Source organism: Nothobranchius furzeri, chromosome 6, assembly GCF_043380555.1.
Source record: "Nothobranchius furzeri strain GRZ-AD chromosome 6, NfurGRZ-RIMD1, whole genome shotgun sequence".
NCBI classification, from domain to species: Eukaryota; Metazoa; Chordata; class Actinopteri; order Cyprinodontiformes; family Nothobranchiidae; genus Nothobranchius; species Nothobranchius furzeri.
Window position 1 is genome coordinate 64,738,083 of NC_091746.1, and position 18,919 is coordinate 64,757,001.

Genomic DNA, 18,919 nt, shown 5'->3' on the forward strand with positions numbered 1-18,919 from the left:
GGCTTGCCAGGGCAGAGGTCGTCACAGCCCCCCCCCCCCCCCCCCAAAAGATCCAAGAAAGGAAGTTAAAACAAGAACCTCACAAAACTTACTTTCTTGACAGTTCTTAAGTCGGGCACCAAGCCGGCTAGTAACGTGCATGGTGTGTGCTAAGGTGAGCGTCCCCTCTAACTGCCTAATCAAAAACTATCTAACTGGACCCTGCTCTTCATGCGCTGCAGGGTGGGCAGATTAAGCACATGTGTCGGTTGGGACACATTGAAGACCAGCCGAGAGAGAGGGCGTAGCCCCCACTCTTTCTGGGGTGCTCCCGAGATGGTAAAACAGAATTTTACCAACACTAACCCATTACACGCAACTCTACAAAAACAACAAACAGGTTATATCCCAAAGGGGATACACCTCTGTACCTGACCAGGGTAAGACTCACCACACCTTTTGCACATAGTAACTAAAAAAAGAAACCATGAGCCATTTATGATTCAACGAATCCTCGGGATAAACAATCGGCAACAATGTTGTCAGTCCCCTTTTTGTGGCGTATGTCCAATTGGTACTCCTGGATGAACAAGGCCCACCTCATTAAACGCTGGTTTCTGTTGAACATACGAGACAAAAACACTAAAGGATTATGGTCAGTGTACACAATCAGTGGGTCTTTCATTGAACCAACATACACCTCAAAATGCTGCAATGAGAGCAGCAAGGCCAACGTCTCCTTTTCGATAGTGGAGTAATTTAACTGACAGCCATTGAATTTTTTTGAAAAATAGGCGATAGGATGGTCAACTCCAGCGTCATCTTCTTGAAGCAGCACCACACCAATTCCAACGTCGCTAGCGTCTGTCTCCAGTTTAAAGGGCCTGGAGAAACTTGGGGCTTTCAACACCGGGGCGCTGCACAGCAACATCTTGCAGGCTTCAAAGGCAGCTTGGGCAGCCTCACTCCAAATGAATGGAACTTTTGGACTCAATAGAGAAGTTAGAGGACAGGATACAGTGGCAAAATTCTTACAAAAACATCTGTAATATCCTGTCATCCCTAAAAACCGTCTTAACTCTCTGCGTGTCTTCGGACAGGGGAATAGAGAGATAGCCTGTATCTTATCCTTTAACATACGTACACATCCATGCCCAACCTCTTTTCCTAAGTAGGTGACTGTAGCCTTCACAAATTCTCTCTTGGCCAGGTTAACTGTTAATCGGGCATCTGAAAGTCGCTGGAAAAGATCACGCAAGGTGGTAATATGTTCAAACCAGGTAGAAGTATGTACCACAATATCGTCAAGGTAAGTACTGCAGTGTGGTAAGGACCCAGTCACGGTGTTCATCAGTCTCTGGAAGGTGGCTGGGGCATTTCTCATCCCAAAGGGCATAACAGTATACTGAAGGAATGTGTCTGGGGTAACAAATGCTGATATTTCGGACGCAGAGGGCGTCAGTGGAACTTGCCAGTATCCTTTTAATAAATCGATCTTTGTGATAAAAGAGGCATCTCCTATACTGTCTACACAGTCGTCAACTCGCGGCAGCGGGTAAGAGTCTGGTACTGTAACGGCATTCACCTTTCTACAATCCGTTATGAACCGAGGAGTGCCGTCTGGCTTCTTTTCTATAATACAAGGGGAGCTCCAAGGACTCCGACTGGGAACAGCCAAACCATGTTCCAGTAAATAATCCGTTTCTTGCTTTATCAGCTCCCGTTTGATAGCATTTGCTCGATAAGGGTGCTGTTTAATAGGAGGTACCTTTTGTATATCGACTTCATGAGATATCATATCAGTACAGGACGGAACATCAGAAAACAGATTTGGATACCGTTTAATCAGATCCACCAGTTCTTTTTGCATATGGTCCTCTAAATGAGAGAGAGTGTTAGGTAATTGTTCCAACGCTTGGGAATTTTTCAACCGAGGACTGACACCGTCAGTCAGTTTGAGAGAAAAGTCTCCCCCGGTGGGAGGCATGAAGCTTGCAGATGCGCACACTGCGGCTTCAGATGGTGTGCTCTGCACCTGAGGGGAATGATAAAGCTTGAGCATATTGATATGACATGCTCGGGACTTTCGTCTGCGGTTAGGTGTGGAAATGACATAAGTGGTGGCGTTGATCTTACTCAGAACCTCATGAGGACCAGTAAACTGTGCTGACAAACTAGAACTCCCGAGCGGGTTTAACATCAGGACTTGGTCGCCCGGTTGTAGGTCTCTACTGGTTGCTTTGGTATCGTAGTGAGCCTTCATCCGTGTCTGAGCTACATCTAAATGGTCTCTGGCCACCTGGTTGGCCGTTTTTAGTCGCCATCTAAACTGCTTTATGTATTGGTTTACCTTTTCTTTCTTCGAGTCAGGGATTTGTAAAAACTGCTCTTTAAGAGCTTTCAGAGGTCCTCTTGGGGTATGACCAAAAACCAGTTGTGCCGGACTATAACCCAACGACTCCTGTGGGGCTTCTCTAGCAGCAAACAACAAAAAGGGGACCCCCTCATCCCATGACAGACCTGTACTTAGACAATACTTTTTTAACATGCTCTTAAGAGTCTGATGCCAGCGTTCTAAAACCCCCTGACTCTCAGGGTGGTAAGCGGAAGAAGTGACGTGCTGAATGCCTAAGGTTTTAGCCACTCCTTTAAACAAATCAGATTTAAAGTTAGATCCTTGGTCGGTTTGTAGCACCCGAGGTAACCCAAAAACTGAAAAGAAGGACGTCAAGGCTTTGGTAACTGACCTAGCCGTAATAGATGACAGTGGTATGGCTTCAGGGAACCGCGTAGCAGTGCACATCATTGTCAGCAGAAACCGCTTACCAGACTTGCTTCGGGGCAAAGGACCAACACAGTCTACTACAATGTTATCAAACGGGTTCCCCACCACAGGTATAGGTTGCAGTGGAGCTGATTTGGGTTTCTGGTTGGGTTTTCCTGCAAGCTGACAAACATGGCAACAGTTACAAAAAGCAGAGACATCTTTCTTCATTCCAGGCCAGAAAAAAGTGCTTTAAAAGCACTTGATATGTTTTTCTTATACCCAAGTGACCTGCCCACTGACCTTCATGTGCCAAGGTTAAAACTTTGCACCGATATTTCTGGGGTATAACAATTTGTGTTGTTATGCCCCAGGGCGCACCTTTTGCTGCAGGATTTGCCCAACGACGCATCAGCACATCATCCATTATCAAATATTCAACTGTTTTATTAACAGGAGTTCCAACGGCGGAAAAACATTTCTTTAAACTCATCCTTCTTTTGTTCTTCTCTTAAACTGAACCTTGTAACAGAAACCCAGGCGGAGGGAGGAGGTTTGTCTGCTGCAGCAACCTCCTCGTCATCATCCTTTACTTCAGAGTGACCATTCCTTTGGCTGCTACCATCATTAAACAAACTAGAAATGTCTATTTCTGGGTCCTTTTTCCTACGTTGGGCTCGTGTCAAAACACATGCAGGGAAAAGTCTAGTGTTTATCTTCTCACACGGCTCACAGGTCTCGATGGGCTCATTCACAAGCTGCAATGGAGGAGTAACCTTCCCTCCAGCAATGTCATTTCCTAGAAGTAGTGTGATTCCTGCTACAGGCAATGTAGAACACACAGCAACGTCAAAGGTTCCTTGGACTAAATCACAGGATAAGTAGATTGTATGCACTTTGTGAGGAACAGGTTCAGCATTCAGACCTGTTAAAAGAACTGATACACCAGTTGAACTGTCTTCACAAAACGGCAGGACATTTTCCAAAATCAGGGTTTGAGAAGCCCCTGTATCACGCAAAATTGTGACTGGTACAGGATCAGGAGCATCCTCAGTTAGCGTAACCCATCCAGATGACAAGAAAGGACTAAAGCATTCATTCACATCCTTGACAGCTAACCCGTTAGCTTCCTGGGGCTTGTTTAACAACCCAACCTCCCGTGGTGGAGACCCTCTCTGCTCATTCTTTCTGTTAAGCTTATAACATTCTTTCACTAAGTGGCCAGTTTTATGACAATAAAAACACGTAGGTTGGTTCACCCTTCTTGGCGGGCTAGAACGACTAAAAACAGAAACCACTGGAGCCGGTCTCACCACAGAGCGAGGATTAGCGTCTCTAGCGGGGTAATTTCCACCCACACGGTGGGTTAATGTAAATTCATCCGCTAGTAATGCCGCAGAGGACAGAGTAGTTACCTTCTGCTCGTTTAAGTAAAGCACTGTGCGTTCGGGCAGACATCTCTTAAATTCCTCTAGGAGGAACAGCTCTTTTAGGTCATTAAAAGTGGAGACCTTAGAGGCAGATACCCATTTATCGAAAAGCAAAGCCTTTTCTCTGGCGAATTCCACAAATGTTTGTTCATGTCGTTTGTGGGACATAGCTCTGAATCGCTGTCAGTAAGCTTCGGGCACCAGTTCATAAGCATTTAGCACAGCCGCTTTAACACGCTCATAATCTGAACTATCAGAAACTGAAAGAGACGACATTACCTCACGTGCCTTCCCTGTGAGCCTGCATTGTAGGATCAGCGACCACACCTCACGAGGCCAGCCGAGGGCCGCAGCAAGACGTTCAAAAAGCTGGAAGTAGCTGTCCACCTCGGTCTCTGAAAAGGGCGGCACCAACGCAAGGCATTTGCTGAATGTCCGGCTTTCGGTCTTCCTCCGTGGCACCTAGTGGTGTCCCTGGCATCTCTGGATGGGAGGACTGGTCTGAAGCCTGGGACTGCCCCTTGCATTGGGGTAGAGACAAACATTCCAACTCCATTCTCTTCAGGGCGATCGCTGTTTGCGACTCGATTTCCACACGACGTAATTCCAATTCCAACTTTCGTAGCTGGACTTGCTCCTTCTCGGCTGCATATTTTAGCTGAGCCAAACGTACTTGTAGCCTGACGCTTTCTGGTGTAGCTTTTGAGGAAGTTGGAGAGGGAGAATCAAAACGGGGCAAAGTCCTTGGCGAAGCCCCAGCAGGAGGAGTTTGCATACCGGCAGCAGCGGCCTCCGGTCTGTCAACAGGAAGTGCTGACATATCCTCATCCTTAATGCCTTCCCCCTCCGTCAGTTCCGGTTTGCTCATTTTCTCAGAGTCCTTCTCATCCTCACCTTGGTGTTCATCCATCAGTAGGTTCTCAGCAACTAAGGCAGACAACACAGCCTTTTTCAAGTCCTCCTTTAGCGTTGCGTGTGTGACGCTCAGGCCAAGGTGTGCAGCCACCTCCAGCAGGTCACGTTTCCTGCACCCCTCGACCGCTTCCCGCGAAGGTGCGTCGAGAAACCCTTTTAAGTGAAAACATCACAAGGTTAATACAAAGGCACACGTCACACCAAATAAAAAGTAAAGAAACTGAATGAACCCAAAACCACTACTACTTGTCAACTGAAAACACCCGTTACCACCTATGGGGTAGGTATCCACAAAACCCTAAATACTCGAAGGCCCCCACTAAACTAATAATCGTCCGTTGGAAGGGTAAAACACTCTAAAAAGGTTCAGAACAATTATCCCGGACGAGCCCCCATTATGTTACATCCCCTCTTTCCGTCTAGGAGTAGGTAAGGGGGTGAACACAGAATAATTGAATTTAAGGAAGACTTTAAGGTAAATGAGGAGAAACAACTGAGAGTCGGGAGAGGAGTGTTTTCCAACAAAGGTAAAGTAAAAGGATTTATTAACACAAGGGGTCAACAGTTTTATAACAAGACACCAGAAATTAACCTAAAAAAACTCCCCCTTTCTAAAATAGGGAGGGTGCCAGCCACCATAACCAACTTAACAAGCTCTTACAGGCGTTAACCAGGGAGAAACCTCAACAAAACCCTATTAAAAGGGGCCACCAAAAATATGAGGACTGGAATGAGCTACTTTACACAGGATGTTTAACAGAACCCAGTGGCTTAACAAGGAAGGGAGATCACAGTGCTCAAATGACAGAGTACAAGCTTTAACGCTCTAACCTCTGTTACTGTGTCCCCCTGTCTGATGAAAATAGGAGGCTTAATATAGGATCCAGGTGTTGATGATGTGATTGGAGTCAGCTGTCTATCAGTCTCTCTGCTGTCCTCGTGTGGCGGTTCTCAGGACTCCAGGAGAGTATGTCAGCTGCATTAGGCTTGCCAGGGCAGAGGTCGTCACAGTGATAATGAATGATAATGAATCATGCTGGTTGATTCTATCTGCCAGTCAGATGCTCCCCCTAACAGTAGGTGTGTATTTGAGCCGGCCAATCAGTTGTAGTGGGCGTGTTGGTGTTAAGTACCCCCCCCCCCCCCCTTAACAATGTCAGCGAAAGAAAACAACAGATGAGAAAGAAACGTGGGTATAGAAATATTTATCTTTTTTAATGAAGAAATTGAAATTGGTTTTTGTTACACAGTTTACACCAGTTATTGGGGCTGGAAGTTCTAACAAAATACAACTAGACACAGCCCAACAAAAAGAACTCCTGTGTCAATAAAAAGGTACTAAAGAAAAATCACAGTTTTTGAACTAAAAGCTGGAAAACCGACTACAAACAAAAGATTGCTGGTTACTTTCAAACACAACGTTTACTTAAGGTGGCACGGCCAAACTAAGAGTTTCTATGAGCAAAAAGTCTTCCCGAAGCCAATCAAAATGAGCCCTTGAACAAACGGAGAATAACCAGCCTTCTGTCTACGTGTAAACACCATCAAAAGAGTTGACACTAGATACCAGGAACCAATGACTCAATTTAGGGTAGAATACCGTGTAGAGGCTTTCCTCTAAACACACGCACATAATCACAAGTTTTCTACAGAGTCAGGGTGTCCACAACGGAGCAGAAATCGAGACTACTGATGGGTTAGGAGTAGCTCCTTGACGCATGGATCCAACGTTCCTTTTAACCTTCAAGGAAACAAACACAATCAATCCAAGACAAGCTGCAGGTGTGGCTGCAGCAATTCGGAGTGGGGACTTCCCAATGACGTCATCGGAGAGAACGTCCGCAGTAAGGGAATCCCAGCATGTCTCCACAGCGACGGGGATGCCACCCTCCAGCGATGACTTGTATTCATGTTGTCTGTCCTTCATCTTGCGTGTCCTTATCAGGTTTGTACTTAAATGCGCCATATAAAATAAACACAATAAAATAAAAGAGAAACAGCACACATACGGCCATACAATAGAGGGGAACGTACCCCCCCCCCCCCCCCCCGACAACAAATTTGTTGTTTACAATAAACTATACTTAATTCTAATCTATCCTATCTTCAACCACTTCCGCAACACGTGACAAACAGTCGGCCATCACATTCTCCGTTCCCTTCTTATGCTTAATCTCTAGGTGATACTCCTGTAACAGTAAAGCCCACCTCATCAGCCGATGGTTATGATTAAACATCCTAGCCAAAAACGTTAACGGATTATGGTCTGTGTAGACCGTGAGGGGCTTGTCACCGGAACCTACATAAACATGGAAATGTTGTAACGCCGTCAGTAATGCCAATGTTTCCTTCTCTATGGTAGAATAACGGGTCTGACAAGGGCTTAACTTTTTCGATTAATACGCAACAGGATGAACGAAACCATTCTCATCATTTTGCAAAAGAACAGCTCCTGCTCCCACCTGGCTCGCATCCACCTCCATAAAGAAAGGTTTAGACAAGTCTGGGTCTTTAAGAATAGGAGCATTTGTCAATAGAAGTTTGCAGGAAGTAAAGGCCGCCTGAGCTTCCTGGTTCCACTTAAAGGGGACTTTGGGACTCAATAACTGTGTGAGAGGACAAACCACAGTAGCAAAGTTGTTACAGAAACAACGATAATATCCAACCATTCCCAAAAAACGTCTTAATTCTTTTCTAGTCCTTGGAACCAGGAAATCAGACTGCTTTTACTTTGTCAGAAAGCATTCTAACGAAACCATGCCCCACTTCTTTTCCCAAGTAAGAGACCGTGGCTCTCACAAACTCACACTTAACTAAGTTTACAGTCAAAGATCATGTGCTAAAAAAGGTGTCATCGGAGAAAACGTCCACGGTGAGGGAATCCCAGCACATCTCCACAACGACGGGGACGCCACCCTCCAGCGATGACTTGTATTCATGTTGTCTGTCCTTCAACTTACGTGTCCTTATCAGGTTTGTACTTAAATGTGCCATATAAAATAAACACAATAAAATAAAAGAGAAACAGCACACATACGGCCACACAATAGTGGGGAACGTAACAGTTGGCCCAGGCCAGCCCTGAGTGGACCTCCAGAGGATCGTTAGCCAGTTCATCCATCCATTCAATTCCATTTTTCTGGAGTCGGGTCACGGGAGCAGTAACCTAAGCAGGGAGGCCCAGACTTCCCTCTCCCAAGCCAATTGGGCCAGCTCCTCCAGGGGAATCCCAAGGTGTTCCCTGGCCAGCTGAGAGTCTAAGTCCCTCCGTGTGTCCTGGGTCTTCCTTTTGGTCTCATTTTGGGTGCAGCAGTAGCTCAACAGGTTGAGCAGGTTGTACAGTAATCGGAAGGTTGCAGGTTCGATCCCGGCTCCGGACAGAGAATTCTGCTGTTGTGTCCTTGGGCAAGACACTTAACCCACCTTGCCTGCTGGTGGTGGTCGGAGGGACCGGTGGCGCCTGTGCTCGGCAGCCTCGCCCCTGTTAGTGCGCCCCAGGGCAGCTGTGGCTGTGAATGAGTGTGTGAATGGATGAATGATACACTGTAGTGTAAAGCACTTTGAAGTCCTTACTCTGAGAGGCGCTATAGAAGTGCGGGTCATTATCATTATCATTTTGGTTGAACGTGCCCAGAAAACCTGTTCTGTTTTCAGTAGTGTGCCAGTTGTGGCAAAAGTAGACTGCACAAAAAACGGGCATAGCTGCTCACTTTGCATTGATTCCAGCTGGGTTTGCAGAATGAAGAATCCATCCAATATAGTGGCGGCACTATTACGCTCCCTAGTGCCCAATGGGGTGTCTACGTAATCATGACAATGGTTTTTACCATGTCGCCAAATATCACTCACTGTAGGACCAGAACTGGTCTTATCTGTGATATTGCAATCGCCACCTGTGGTGTTCACATTCTAAAACAATTTTAAAAATCCTGCCGTGTGAACTGGGCTTTACTTGCTTCATAGGAAAAAAAATATTTTAAAGCTTAAGTTAAAGGTGTGATAAAATTGTGATTTGCCTTCTGAGGTTCTACCAGATTTAAGGTTAAAGTCCCATAGTCATCACACACTTGTGAAATTCATCTCCGCATTTGACCCATCCCATGGGGAGCGGTGAGCTACAGCTGTGGCTGCGCTCAGGAACTATTTGGTGGTTTAAACCCCCAATCCAACCCCTTTAAAGCTGAGTGTCAAGCAGGGAGGCATTGGGGTCCATTTTTACATTCATACTCCACAATCCATCATAAGAACTTCTTTTATTTGCAGTTGTGAAATACCATGAATGTTTCAGCTTGTACTTACTGGAAAGAAGCTCAAAAACAAAAAACAATCCATTGTTAATCATTGCTTTTCCAAAGTGTCTAAACTGTAGGAGATTTCCTTCACATCTCCAGCCTTTGACATCTTATCGTCTTTCCTAGGTGTGACGTGTAACGGGACACCATGGCCGCACAGGAACCGTCCCCTCCTTCGTCCATGGAGAGCAATAAACCTGGCTTCCCTAAGAAGATCCTGGGAAATAAGCTGGAGGACAAGCACCTGTGCAACTGTTGCCACAACATACTCCGACGGCCGTTCCAGGCCCAGTGTGGACATCGCTTCTGCTCTTACTGCTTCAACAGGGCTGTGAGGTAAGGAGCTGAAAGATCTTGTGTGTTATTCTTTGTTGTTTACAAATCCACTGGTCATTATGTAAACTAGAGTTGTTCATGTTTCTTTGCAGTAATGGACCCCAGAAATGCAATGCGTGCATTAAGGAAGACATTTTTGAGGAGTCTACATCAATTTTGAAACAAGGATGTGTGAGTATAAATGTGCGCTTAGCTATGAGTCCAGATATTTTTTAATCCTCCCGCTGTCTTTATGGGTGACCCCGGTGAGGACAGTTGACCATTGAGCAAGATTGATGGTTTATCCCTTGGGTCCATGTGGCAGGGGTGAGGAATGAGCACCACCTCACCCCTGCCACATGGACCCAAGGGATAAACCATCAACCTTGCTCAATGGTCAACTTTCCTCACGGGGTCACACCCATTAGGACAGTGGGATGGTTAAGTGAGTTTATGTGCAAAGGCTATGTTCTAACAATATCTTAAATATGGGAGATGGCCCTTTGAGCAGCCTAAGTTTGGAGATATAGAAATTAGTTCTGATCAGATATGACAAACTAACAGCTAGTTGCAGATAGACCAAGACAAAAACCTCAGTCCCAAAACAAATGCTGTTTAATTCACTTTACATTAGCGTCATTTTCACATCACGCTCACTTGACCGTACATTCTGGTGTAAATAGGATCCACTAGAAGAGCTACCGCTACCTCCTGCTGCTATTTATGCTATGTGCTATATATTTCTACCTATATAAAGATTGCAACCTGAGTCGTATATAATGGGACGGGAATGTTTATCAGGTGGCAGTGATTCAGGAGGTGGAGTGAGATGTTTAGTAATTGGTAGGTTGCTGGTTCAATCTCAAGTCATACTTAATCACTCTGCCATTGTGTCCTTGGGTAAGAACCTTAACTCACCTTGCTGCCTCACCTCTGTGTAAGTCACTTTGGGTGAAAGTGTCTGTCATAAACATAAACATTTATTTTTGGTATCAATATTGTTCTTTAACATGTTTAAAATAAAATCAATGACGGTAATGTCTGCATAAAACATCATGAGTCTTTTACAGGTATTTTAACTCTGCAGTAATCCATTTTATAACTGGCCGTTAGCTAGTCGGTCCAGTCATAACCATTATCTTTCTCCAAACTGAGGTTCATCATCTCCATTGGGTAAAATATGTATTGTTTATAACTAAATACCGTATCCACAATATGACTGCGTCAGCATCGGTATCAGCCAGCGTTAGTCAGTTTAAACATCTGTATCAGAGTAGCTTTTAACATCTGTATCAGAGTAGCTTTTAACATCTGTATCAGAGTAGCTTTTAACATCTGTACCAGAGTAACGTTTAACATCTGTATCAGAGTAGCTTTTAACATCTGTGTCAGAGTAGCTTTTAACATCTGTATCGGAGTAGCTTTTAACATTTGTATCAGAGTAGCTTTTAACATCTGTATCAGAGTAGCTTTTAACATTTGTATCAGAGTAGCTTTTAACATCTGTATCAGAGTAACGTTTAACATCTGTATCAGAGTAGCTTTTAACATCTGTACCAGAGTAACGTTTAACATCTGTATCAGAGTAGCTTTTAACATCTGTATCAGAGTAGCTTTTAACATCTGTATCAGAGTAGCTTTTAACATCTGTATCAGAGTAGCTTTTAACATCTGTATCAGAGTAGCGTTTAATATCTGTACCAGAGTAACGTTTAACATCTGTATCAGAGTATCTTTTAACATCTGTGTCAGAGTAGATTTTAACATCTGTATCGGAGTAGCTTTTAACATTTGTATCAGAGTAGCTTTTAACATCTGTATCAGAGTAGCTTTTAACATTTGTATCAGAGTAGCTTTTAACATCTGTATCAGAGTAACGTTTAACATCTGTATCAGAGTAGCTTTTAACATCTGTACCAGAGTAACGTTTAACATCTGTATCAGAGTAGCTTTTAACATCTGTATCAGAGTAGCTTTTAACATCTGTATCAGAGTAGCTTTTAACATCTGTATCAGAGTAGCTTTTAACATCTGTATCAGAGTAGCTTTTAACATCTGTATCAGAGTAGCTTTTAACATCTGTATAAGAGTAACTTTTAACATCTGTATCAGAGTAGCTTTTAACATCTGTATCAGAGTAGCTTTTAACATCTGTATCAGAGTAGCTTTTAACATCTGTATCAGAGTAACGTTTAACATCTGTATCAGAGTAGCTTTTAACATCTTTATCAGAGTAGCTTTTAACATCTGTACCAGAGTAACGTTTAACATCTGTATCAGAGTAGCTTTTAACATCTGTATCGGAGTAGCTTTTAACATTTGTATCAGAGTAGCTTTTAACATCTGTATCAGAGTAACGTTTAACATCTGTATCAGAGTAGCTTTTAACATCTGTACCAGAGTAACGTTTAACATCTGTATCAGAGTAGCTTTTATCATCTGTATCAGAGTAGCTTTTAACATCTGTATCAGAGTAGCTTTTAACATCTGTACCAGAGTAACGTTTAACATCTGTATCAGAGTAGCTTTTAACATCTGTGTCAGAGTAGCTTTTAACATCTGTATCGGAGTAGCTTTTAACATTTGTATCAGAGTAGCTTTTAACATCTGTATCAGAGTAGCTTTTAACATTTGTATCAGAGTAGCTTTTAACATCTGTATCAGAGTAACGTTTAACATCTGTATCAGAGTAGCTTTTAACATCTGTACCAGAGTAACGTTTAACATCTGTATCAGAGTAGCTTTTAACATCTGTATCAGAGTAGCTTTTAACATCTGTACCAGAGTAACGTTTAACATCTGTATCAGAGTAGCTTTTAACATTTGTATCAGAGTAGCTTTTAACATCTGTATCAGAGTAACGTTTAACATCTGTATCAGAGTAGCTTTTAACATCTGTACCAGAGTAACGTTTAACATCTGTATCAGAGTAGCTTTTAACATCTGTATCAGAGTAGCTTTTAACATCTGTATCAGAGTAGCTTTTAACATCTGTATCAGAGTAGCTTTTAACATCTGTATCAGAGTAGCTTTTAACATCTGTACCAGAGTAACGTTTAACATCTGTATCAGAGTATCTTTTAACATCTGTGTCAGAGTAGCTTTTAACATCTGTATCGGAGTAGCTTTTAACATTTGTATCAGAGTAGCTTTTAACATCTGTATCAGAGTAGCTTTTAACATTTGTATCAGAGTAGCTTTTAACATCTGTATCAGAGTAACGTTTAACATCTGTATCAGAGTAGCTTTTAACATCTGTACCAGAGTAGCTTTTAACATCTGTATCAGAGTAGCTTTTAACATCTGTACCAGAGTAACGTTTAACATCTGTATCAGAGTAACGTTTAACATCTGTGTCAGAGTAGCTTTTAACATCTGTATCGGAGTAGCTTTTAACATTTGTATCAGAGTAGCTTTTAACATCTGTATCAGAGTAGCTTTTAACATTTGTATCAGAGTAGCTTTTAACATCTGTATCAGAGTAACGTTTAACATCTGTATCAGAGTAGCTTTTAACATCTGTACCAGAGTAACATTTAACATCTGTATCAGAGTAGCTTTTAACATCTGTATCAGAGTAGCTTTTAACATCTGTATCAGAGTAGCTTTTAACATCTGTATCAGAGTAGCTTTTAACATCTGTATCAGCTTAGCTTTTAACATCTGTATCAGAGTAGCTTTTAACATCTGTATAAGAGTAGCTTTTAACATCTGTATCAGAGTAGCTTTTAACATTTGTATCAGAGTAGCTTTTAACATCTGTATCAGAGTAACGTTTAACATCTGTATCAGAGTAGCTTTTAACATCTTTATCAGAGTAGCTTTTAACATCTGTATCAGAGTAGCTTTTAACATCTGTACCAGAGTAACGTTTAACATCTGTATCAGAGTAGCTTTTAACATCTGTATCAGAGTAGCTTTTAACATCTGTATCAGAGTAGCTTTTAACATCTGTATCAGAGTAGCTTTTAACATCTGTATCAGAGTAGCTTTTAACATCTGTATCAGAGTAGCTTTTAACATCTGTACCAGAGTAACGTTTAACATCTGTACCAGAGTAGCTTTTAACATCTGTACCAGAGTAGCTTTTAACACCTGTATCAGAGTAACGTTTAACATCTGTATCAGAGTAGCTTTTAACATCTGTATCAGAGTAGCTTTTAACATCTGAATCAGAGTAGCTTTTAACATCTGTATCAGAGTAGCTTTTAACATCTGTATCAGAGTAACGTTTAACATCTGTATCAGAGTATCTTTTAACATCTGTATCAGAGTCACGTTTAACATCTGTATCAGAGTAGCTTTTAACATCTGTATCAGAGTAGCTTTTAACATCTGTATCAAAGTAGCCTTTAACATCTGTATCAGAGTAACAGTTAACATCTGTATCAGAGTAACATTTAACATCTGTATCAGAGTAACATTTAACATCTGTATCAGAGTAGCTTTTAACATCTGTATCAGAGTAGCTTTTAACATCTGTATCAGAGTAGCTTTTAACATCTGTATCAGAGTAGCTTTTAACATCTGTATCAGAGTAACATTCAACATCTGTATCAGAGTAGCTTTTAACATCTGTATCAGAGTAAATTTTATTATTTGTATCAGAGTAACAACTAACATCTGTATCAGAGTAGCTTTTAACATCTGTATCAGAGTAACATTTAACATCTGTATCAGAGTAGCTTTTAACATCTGTATCAGAGTAGATTTTAAGATCTGTATCAGAGTAACGTTTAACATCTGTATTAGAGTAACTTCAACATATGTATCAGAGTAACTTTTCAAATCTGTATCAGAGTAAATTTTATGATTGTATCAGGGTAACTATTAACATCTGTATCAGAGTAACGTTTAACATCTGTATCAGAGTAGCTTTTAACATCTGTATCAGAGTAACATTTAACATCTGTTTCAAAGTAACATTTAACATCTGTATCAGAGTAGCTTCAACATCTGTATCAGAGTAACTTTTCAAATCTGTTTCAGAGTAAATTTTATTATTTGTATCAGAGTAACTTTAATATCTTTATCAGAGTAACTATTAACATCTGTATCAGAGTAACATTTAACATCTGTATCAGAGTAACATTTAACATCTGTATCAGAGTAATTTTTAATATCTGTATCAGAGTAAATTTTAATATCTGTATAAGAGTAAATTTTTTATATCTGTATCAGAGTAACTTTTAATATCTGTATCAGAATAAATTTTAATATATGTATAAGAGTAATTGTTAATATCTGTATCAGAGTAAATTTTAATATCTGTATCAGAGTAATTTTTAATATCTGTATCAGAGTAATTTTTAATATCTGTATCAGAGTAGCCTCAACATCTGTATCAGAGTAACGTTTAACATCTGTATCAGAGTAGCTTTTAACATCTGTATCAGAGTAACATTTAACACCTGTATCAGAGCAACTTTTCAAATCTGTATCAGAGTAAATTTTATTATTTGTATCAGAGTAACTTTTAATATCTGTATAAGAGTAAATTTTGTATATCTGTATCAGAGTAACTTTTAATATCTGTATAAGAGTAATTTTTAATATCTGTATCAGAGTAATTTTTAATATCTGTATCAGAGTAAATTTTAATATCTGTATCAGAGTAAATTTTAATATCTGTATCAGAGTAAATTTTAATATCTGTATCAGAGTAATTTTTAATATCTGTATCAGAGTACATTTTAATATCTGTATCAGAGTAAATTTTAATATCTGTATCAGAGTAATTTTTAATATCTGTATCAGAGTACATTTTAATATCTGTATCAGAGTAATTTTTAATATCTGTATCAGAGTAAATTTTAATATCTGTATCAGAGTAATTTTTAATATCTGTATCAGAGTAATTTTTAATATCTGTATCGGAGTAAAACGGAGGCCCATATGAAAAAAAACCATGTTTATTTGCATCTTGTTGCCGTTTGCTTATGGACGATATATATCTCATTCATCGACCATCATTGATATCTGTGTCGTAGACTGTGGCTATTTTGGATTGGTGGGAGTTTTCTTGTTGGATTATTTTAGATTCTGTTTGGTTGGTCGTGGTTTTTGCCCCTTCTTCATCAGCTTGTTCTCTCTTGTGTTCCCTTTATATTAACATTGTTTTCCTTGTGCTTTGGTTTGTCTTCTGTCTTCTGTTTTTGTTCAGGTTCCATCTTCACCTTCCCTCAACTCCTCAGTCACTACTCATGCATACCTGTATCTCATTAACTCACCTGTACCTGTCTAAGAATCACCTCCTTCAGTATTTAATCATCCTGGTTTCATTCACTTTTGTCAGACCCTCCTGTTATATCTTGTAGCCCATGGTATGTTTTTTGTTTTGCCTTTTTCCATCATTTGGATTTCTTTTTGTTGTATTTTCATGAAACCTCTTTAATTTTACCTGAATGCCTCTTTGGGTCCAACACCTCCCTGACCTAACATCCCTATTCATAATCGTTCTCAAAAACTCAACATGAAAGGATGATATTTTATGTTTATTTTACTAATAAAAGTTGATGTGTTACATTTAGAAAGTGTTGCAAATAGATACTTTTGTTCTGACCTTGTTGTGATTTTCAGGCTTTCCCTGACAACGCCGTTCGAAGGGAAGTTGAAAGCCTGTCTGCTGTTTGCATCAATGAGAGTTGTACTTGGAAAGGAACCATCAAAGAATATGAGGTGAGCTGATCAGTCAGAACCTGCCGTTCCTCAAGAATGCATTTTTCTCACATAAATGTTGCAGAGGCAGGTTTTTCATTTTCACAGCCCTGCTCAGTTTTCTGTGCACTCAGATCCCGCAGAGCCTGGATATTTCTGATACCTGCATCTGTGTCTGTGATGTTGTTCATATGTGTGCTTCAACCAGCTGTATCTGTGCACACACACACACACACACACACACACACACACACGCACACACACACACACACACACACACACACACACACACACACACACACACACACACACACACACACACACACAAAGATTTTTTGTAACTGTAATATATCCGTAGTAAATACTGAATTTGTGGATTTTATTTATGCATCGCTCTCTTCTATATTTCATCTCATCCCTCTCTTCTTTTAATCAGACATATCATGACCAAATCAAGCTAAACACTCCTAGCATCATGTTTAGTTTGTTAATCTTCATGCAGAATGATTTTGGGACCTCACAAGGATGTGTTCAGGACATGAGGAAGCATAAATATTTAAAACACCTGAAGTGTTTGCACAGTTTCAGTCTATATTTACATGACTACCGTACTGTATTTGTAACCTGATGTAAACAACTTTTTCCCCCACAGCTGAATCATGAAGGGAAATGTGAGTTCATGATCATCCCATGCCCTTCCTGCAAAGAACGAATACGCTTCAACGAACAGGAGCGCCACAATGAGCGGGAGTGTCCAGAGAGGACGCTTAACTGCAAGTACTGCAAGGAGCCATTTCACTTCAAAAACATCAAGGTTTAGGAAGGATTTGTGTTGATGAGATGTTTCCAGCTCCATTGTTTGACGTTATAAGGGACACTGTGACTTCTTTCAGGCACACGATGAGATCTGCCCCAAGTATCCGATGATCTGTGAAGGCTGTGCCAAAAAGAAAATACCCAGAGAAAAGGTAACTCCAAAACACACAAAGTTAAGATGGCTAACGCCAATATTTGTCTTCATTTGTTCAGGGAAAGAGACGCAGTGAACAGTTTTTATTTTTACTCAAAGCTGGCCTTTCCACTTGAAGCTTAAGGCCCATTGGGGTGTTTCAGACGTGAATCTGCAACAAAAGCTTTTCATTCAGCCGGTCCCACAAGTTCGCAGAATCACCGGAGAGTTGTAAGATCTCACGTGATTTCACCAGTTCACAGGATACAGCAAGAAAGGAGAAAAACGATAGCATGTATCCAGAAAGGTCTGTGTTTGATTCTCTGCTCTGTTTAGCTCGGCTACGGAGGTGTCACAGGTAATGATACGTTATTTTTTCTAGTTAAGAAACAGGAAACCTGCACGCGGCTTTTATTTTGAAAGTTTCCAGATACTATACGCTGTTTTCATGTTTGACTTCCTGTCTAACCCGATCTGATCTGCGGAGTGTTCTGGAAGCGTAACGCGTGAAAAACAGATTCGGAAGCATAACATTAGCGGAGCAATGCGTCGCCACACCTCTGGGACACATCCAAAACGCGACGCTTCGCAGCTGGTGGAAACGCACAGAACCAGTATAAAGGCAGCGAGATGCTGCGTACTACGCTTCGCAGATGCTTATGGGTTTGGTGGAAAGGCCCGGTAACAACATGCTTTTGTATACTTGTGAATTATTTCAGATTTTTTTTTTCAAACACACTCAAGGGACATCCCTTCCAGGATCGTGTTTGCTGAGTTTAACTCTGAATTAAGAACATCAGACTTAACGCTCTGATTTTTTTCCTCTAGTACGTGGACCATATTAAATTCTGCAGCAAATTCAGAACTCCATGTCGATTTCATGTCGTTGGATGTGACATGTCTGTAAGTACATCCTGCTTGTGTTTTTTCATGGTCTGTGTGTTTTACAGTGCCTTCTTACCTCATTTTAACATAAATAACATAATAAAGGCGATAAAGGGAGTTTAACATGAAAGAGTGATTAAAAAGAGACCAAATAGGAAGTGATTGCTTCAGTCACACAGATTAGTCAGACGATCAGGAACAAAGTGTTACAGCTGTTTAAGTCACAGTCAAACAGGAAATACTAAAATATACACAAATATGAAAATTGTACTAATGTGACAGTGTGAGCGTCCTGTCACAGTGTCCCGATAGATCATGCGCCCTGGCTACTTGGCCAAGGGGATGTCCCTTTGGCTGACTGGTTTGAGCGCATGACTCTCACCCGGGAGTCTCGGGATCGAATCCCGCCCGGGCCCTTGTTTCTCCACCTTGCCACATTAATATTTACGTCTTATTATTTTTGGTGCAGAAGCAGTTAAACAACAGCTACTGTGGATGATGTAGCAGCCCATTATTTAACATAAAACTATAAGTCAGAAGTTTGGTTATGCCTTTAAATACTTTTATAGTATTTATAAACATTCTGTTTCCTGATGTTTTCTGTGATGTTTTGTTTTTTAAACTGTGGAAGTAAAGTCTATCAATAAAGATTTATTGGTTGGTTGGTTGATTTGTCAATTGGTCGATCGATCGATCGATTAATTATACAGAGTAACCCCGGCTGCACACTGAA

General features: G+C 41.1%; 1 protein-coding gene across 1 annotated transcript in view; it reads left to right on the forward strand.

Annotated features, from left to right (window-relative positions):
• The window catches only part of LOC107374859 (TNF receptor-associated factor 2), a 37,099-nt gene that overhangs the window by 7,425 nt on the left and 10,755 nt on the right, over positions 1-18,919 (forward strand). The window contains exons 2-7 of the mRNA XM_015943146.3: positions 9,507-9,716; positions 9,809-9,887; positions 16,275-16,373; positions 17,005-17,166; positions 17,246-17,320; positions 18,130-18,204. Coding sequence (XP_015798632.3) covers positions 9,529-9,716; positions 9,809-9,887; positions 16,275-16,373; positions 17,005-17,166; positions 17,246-17,320; positions 18,130-18,204 — 678 coding nt within the window. The 5' untranslated portion in view covers positions 9,507-9,528. The remainder of the gene's footprint in view (positions 1-9,506; positions 9,717-9,808; positions 9,888-16,274; positions 16,374-17,004; positions 17,167-17,245; positions 17,321-18,129; positions 18,205-18,919) is intronic.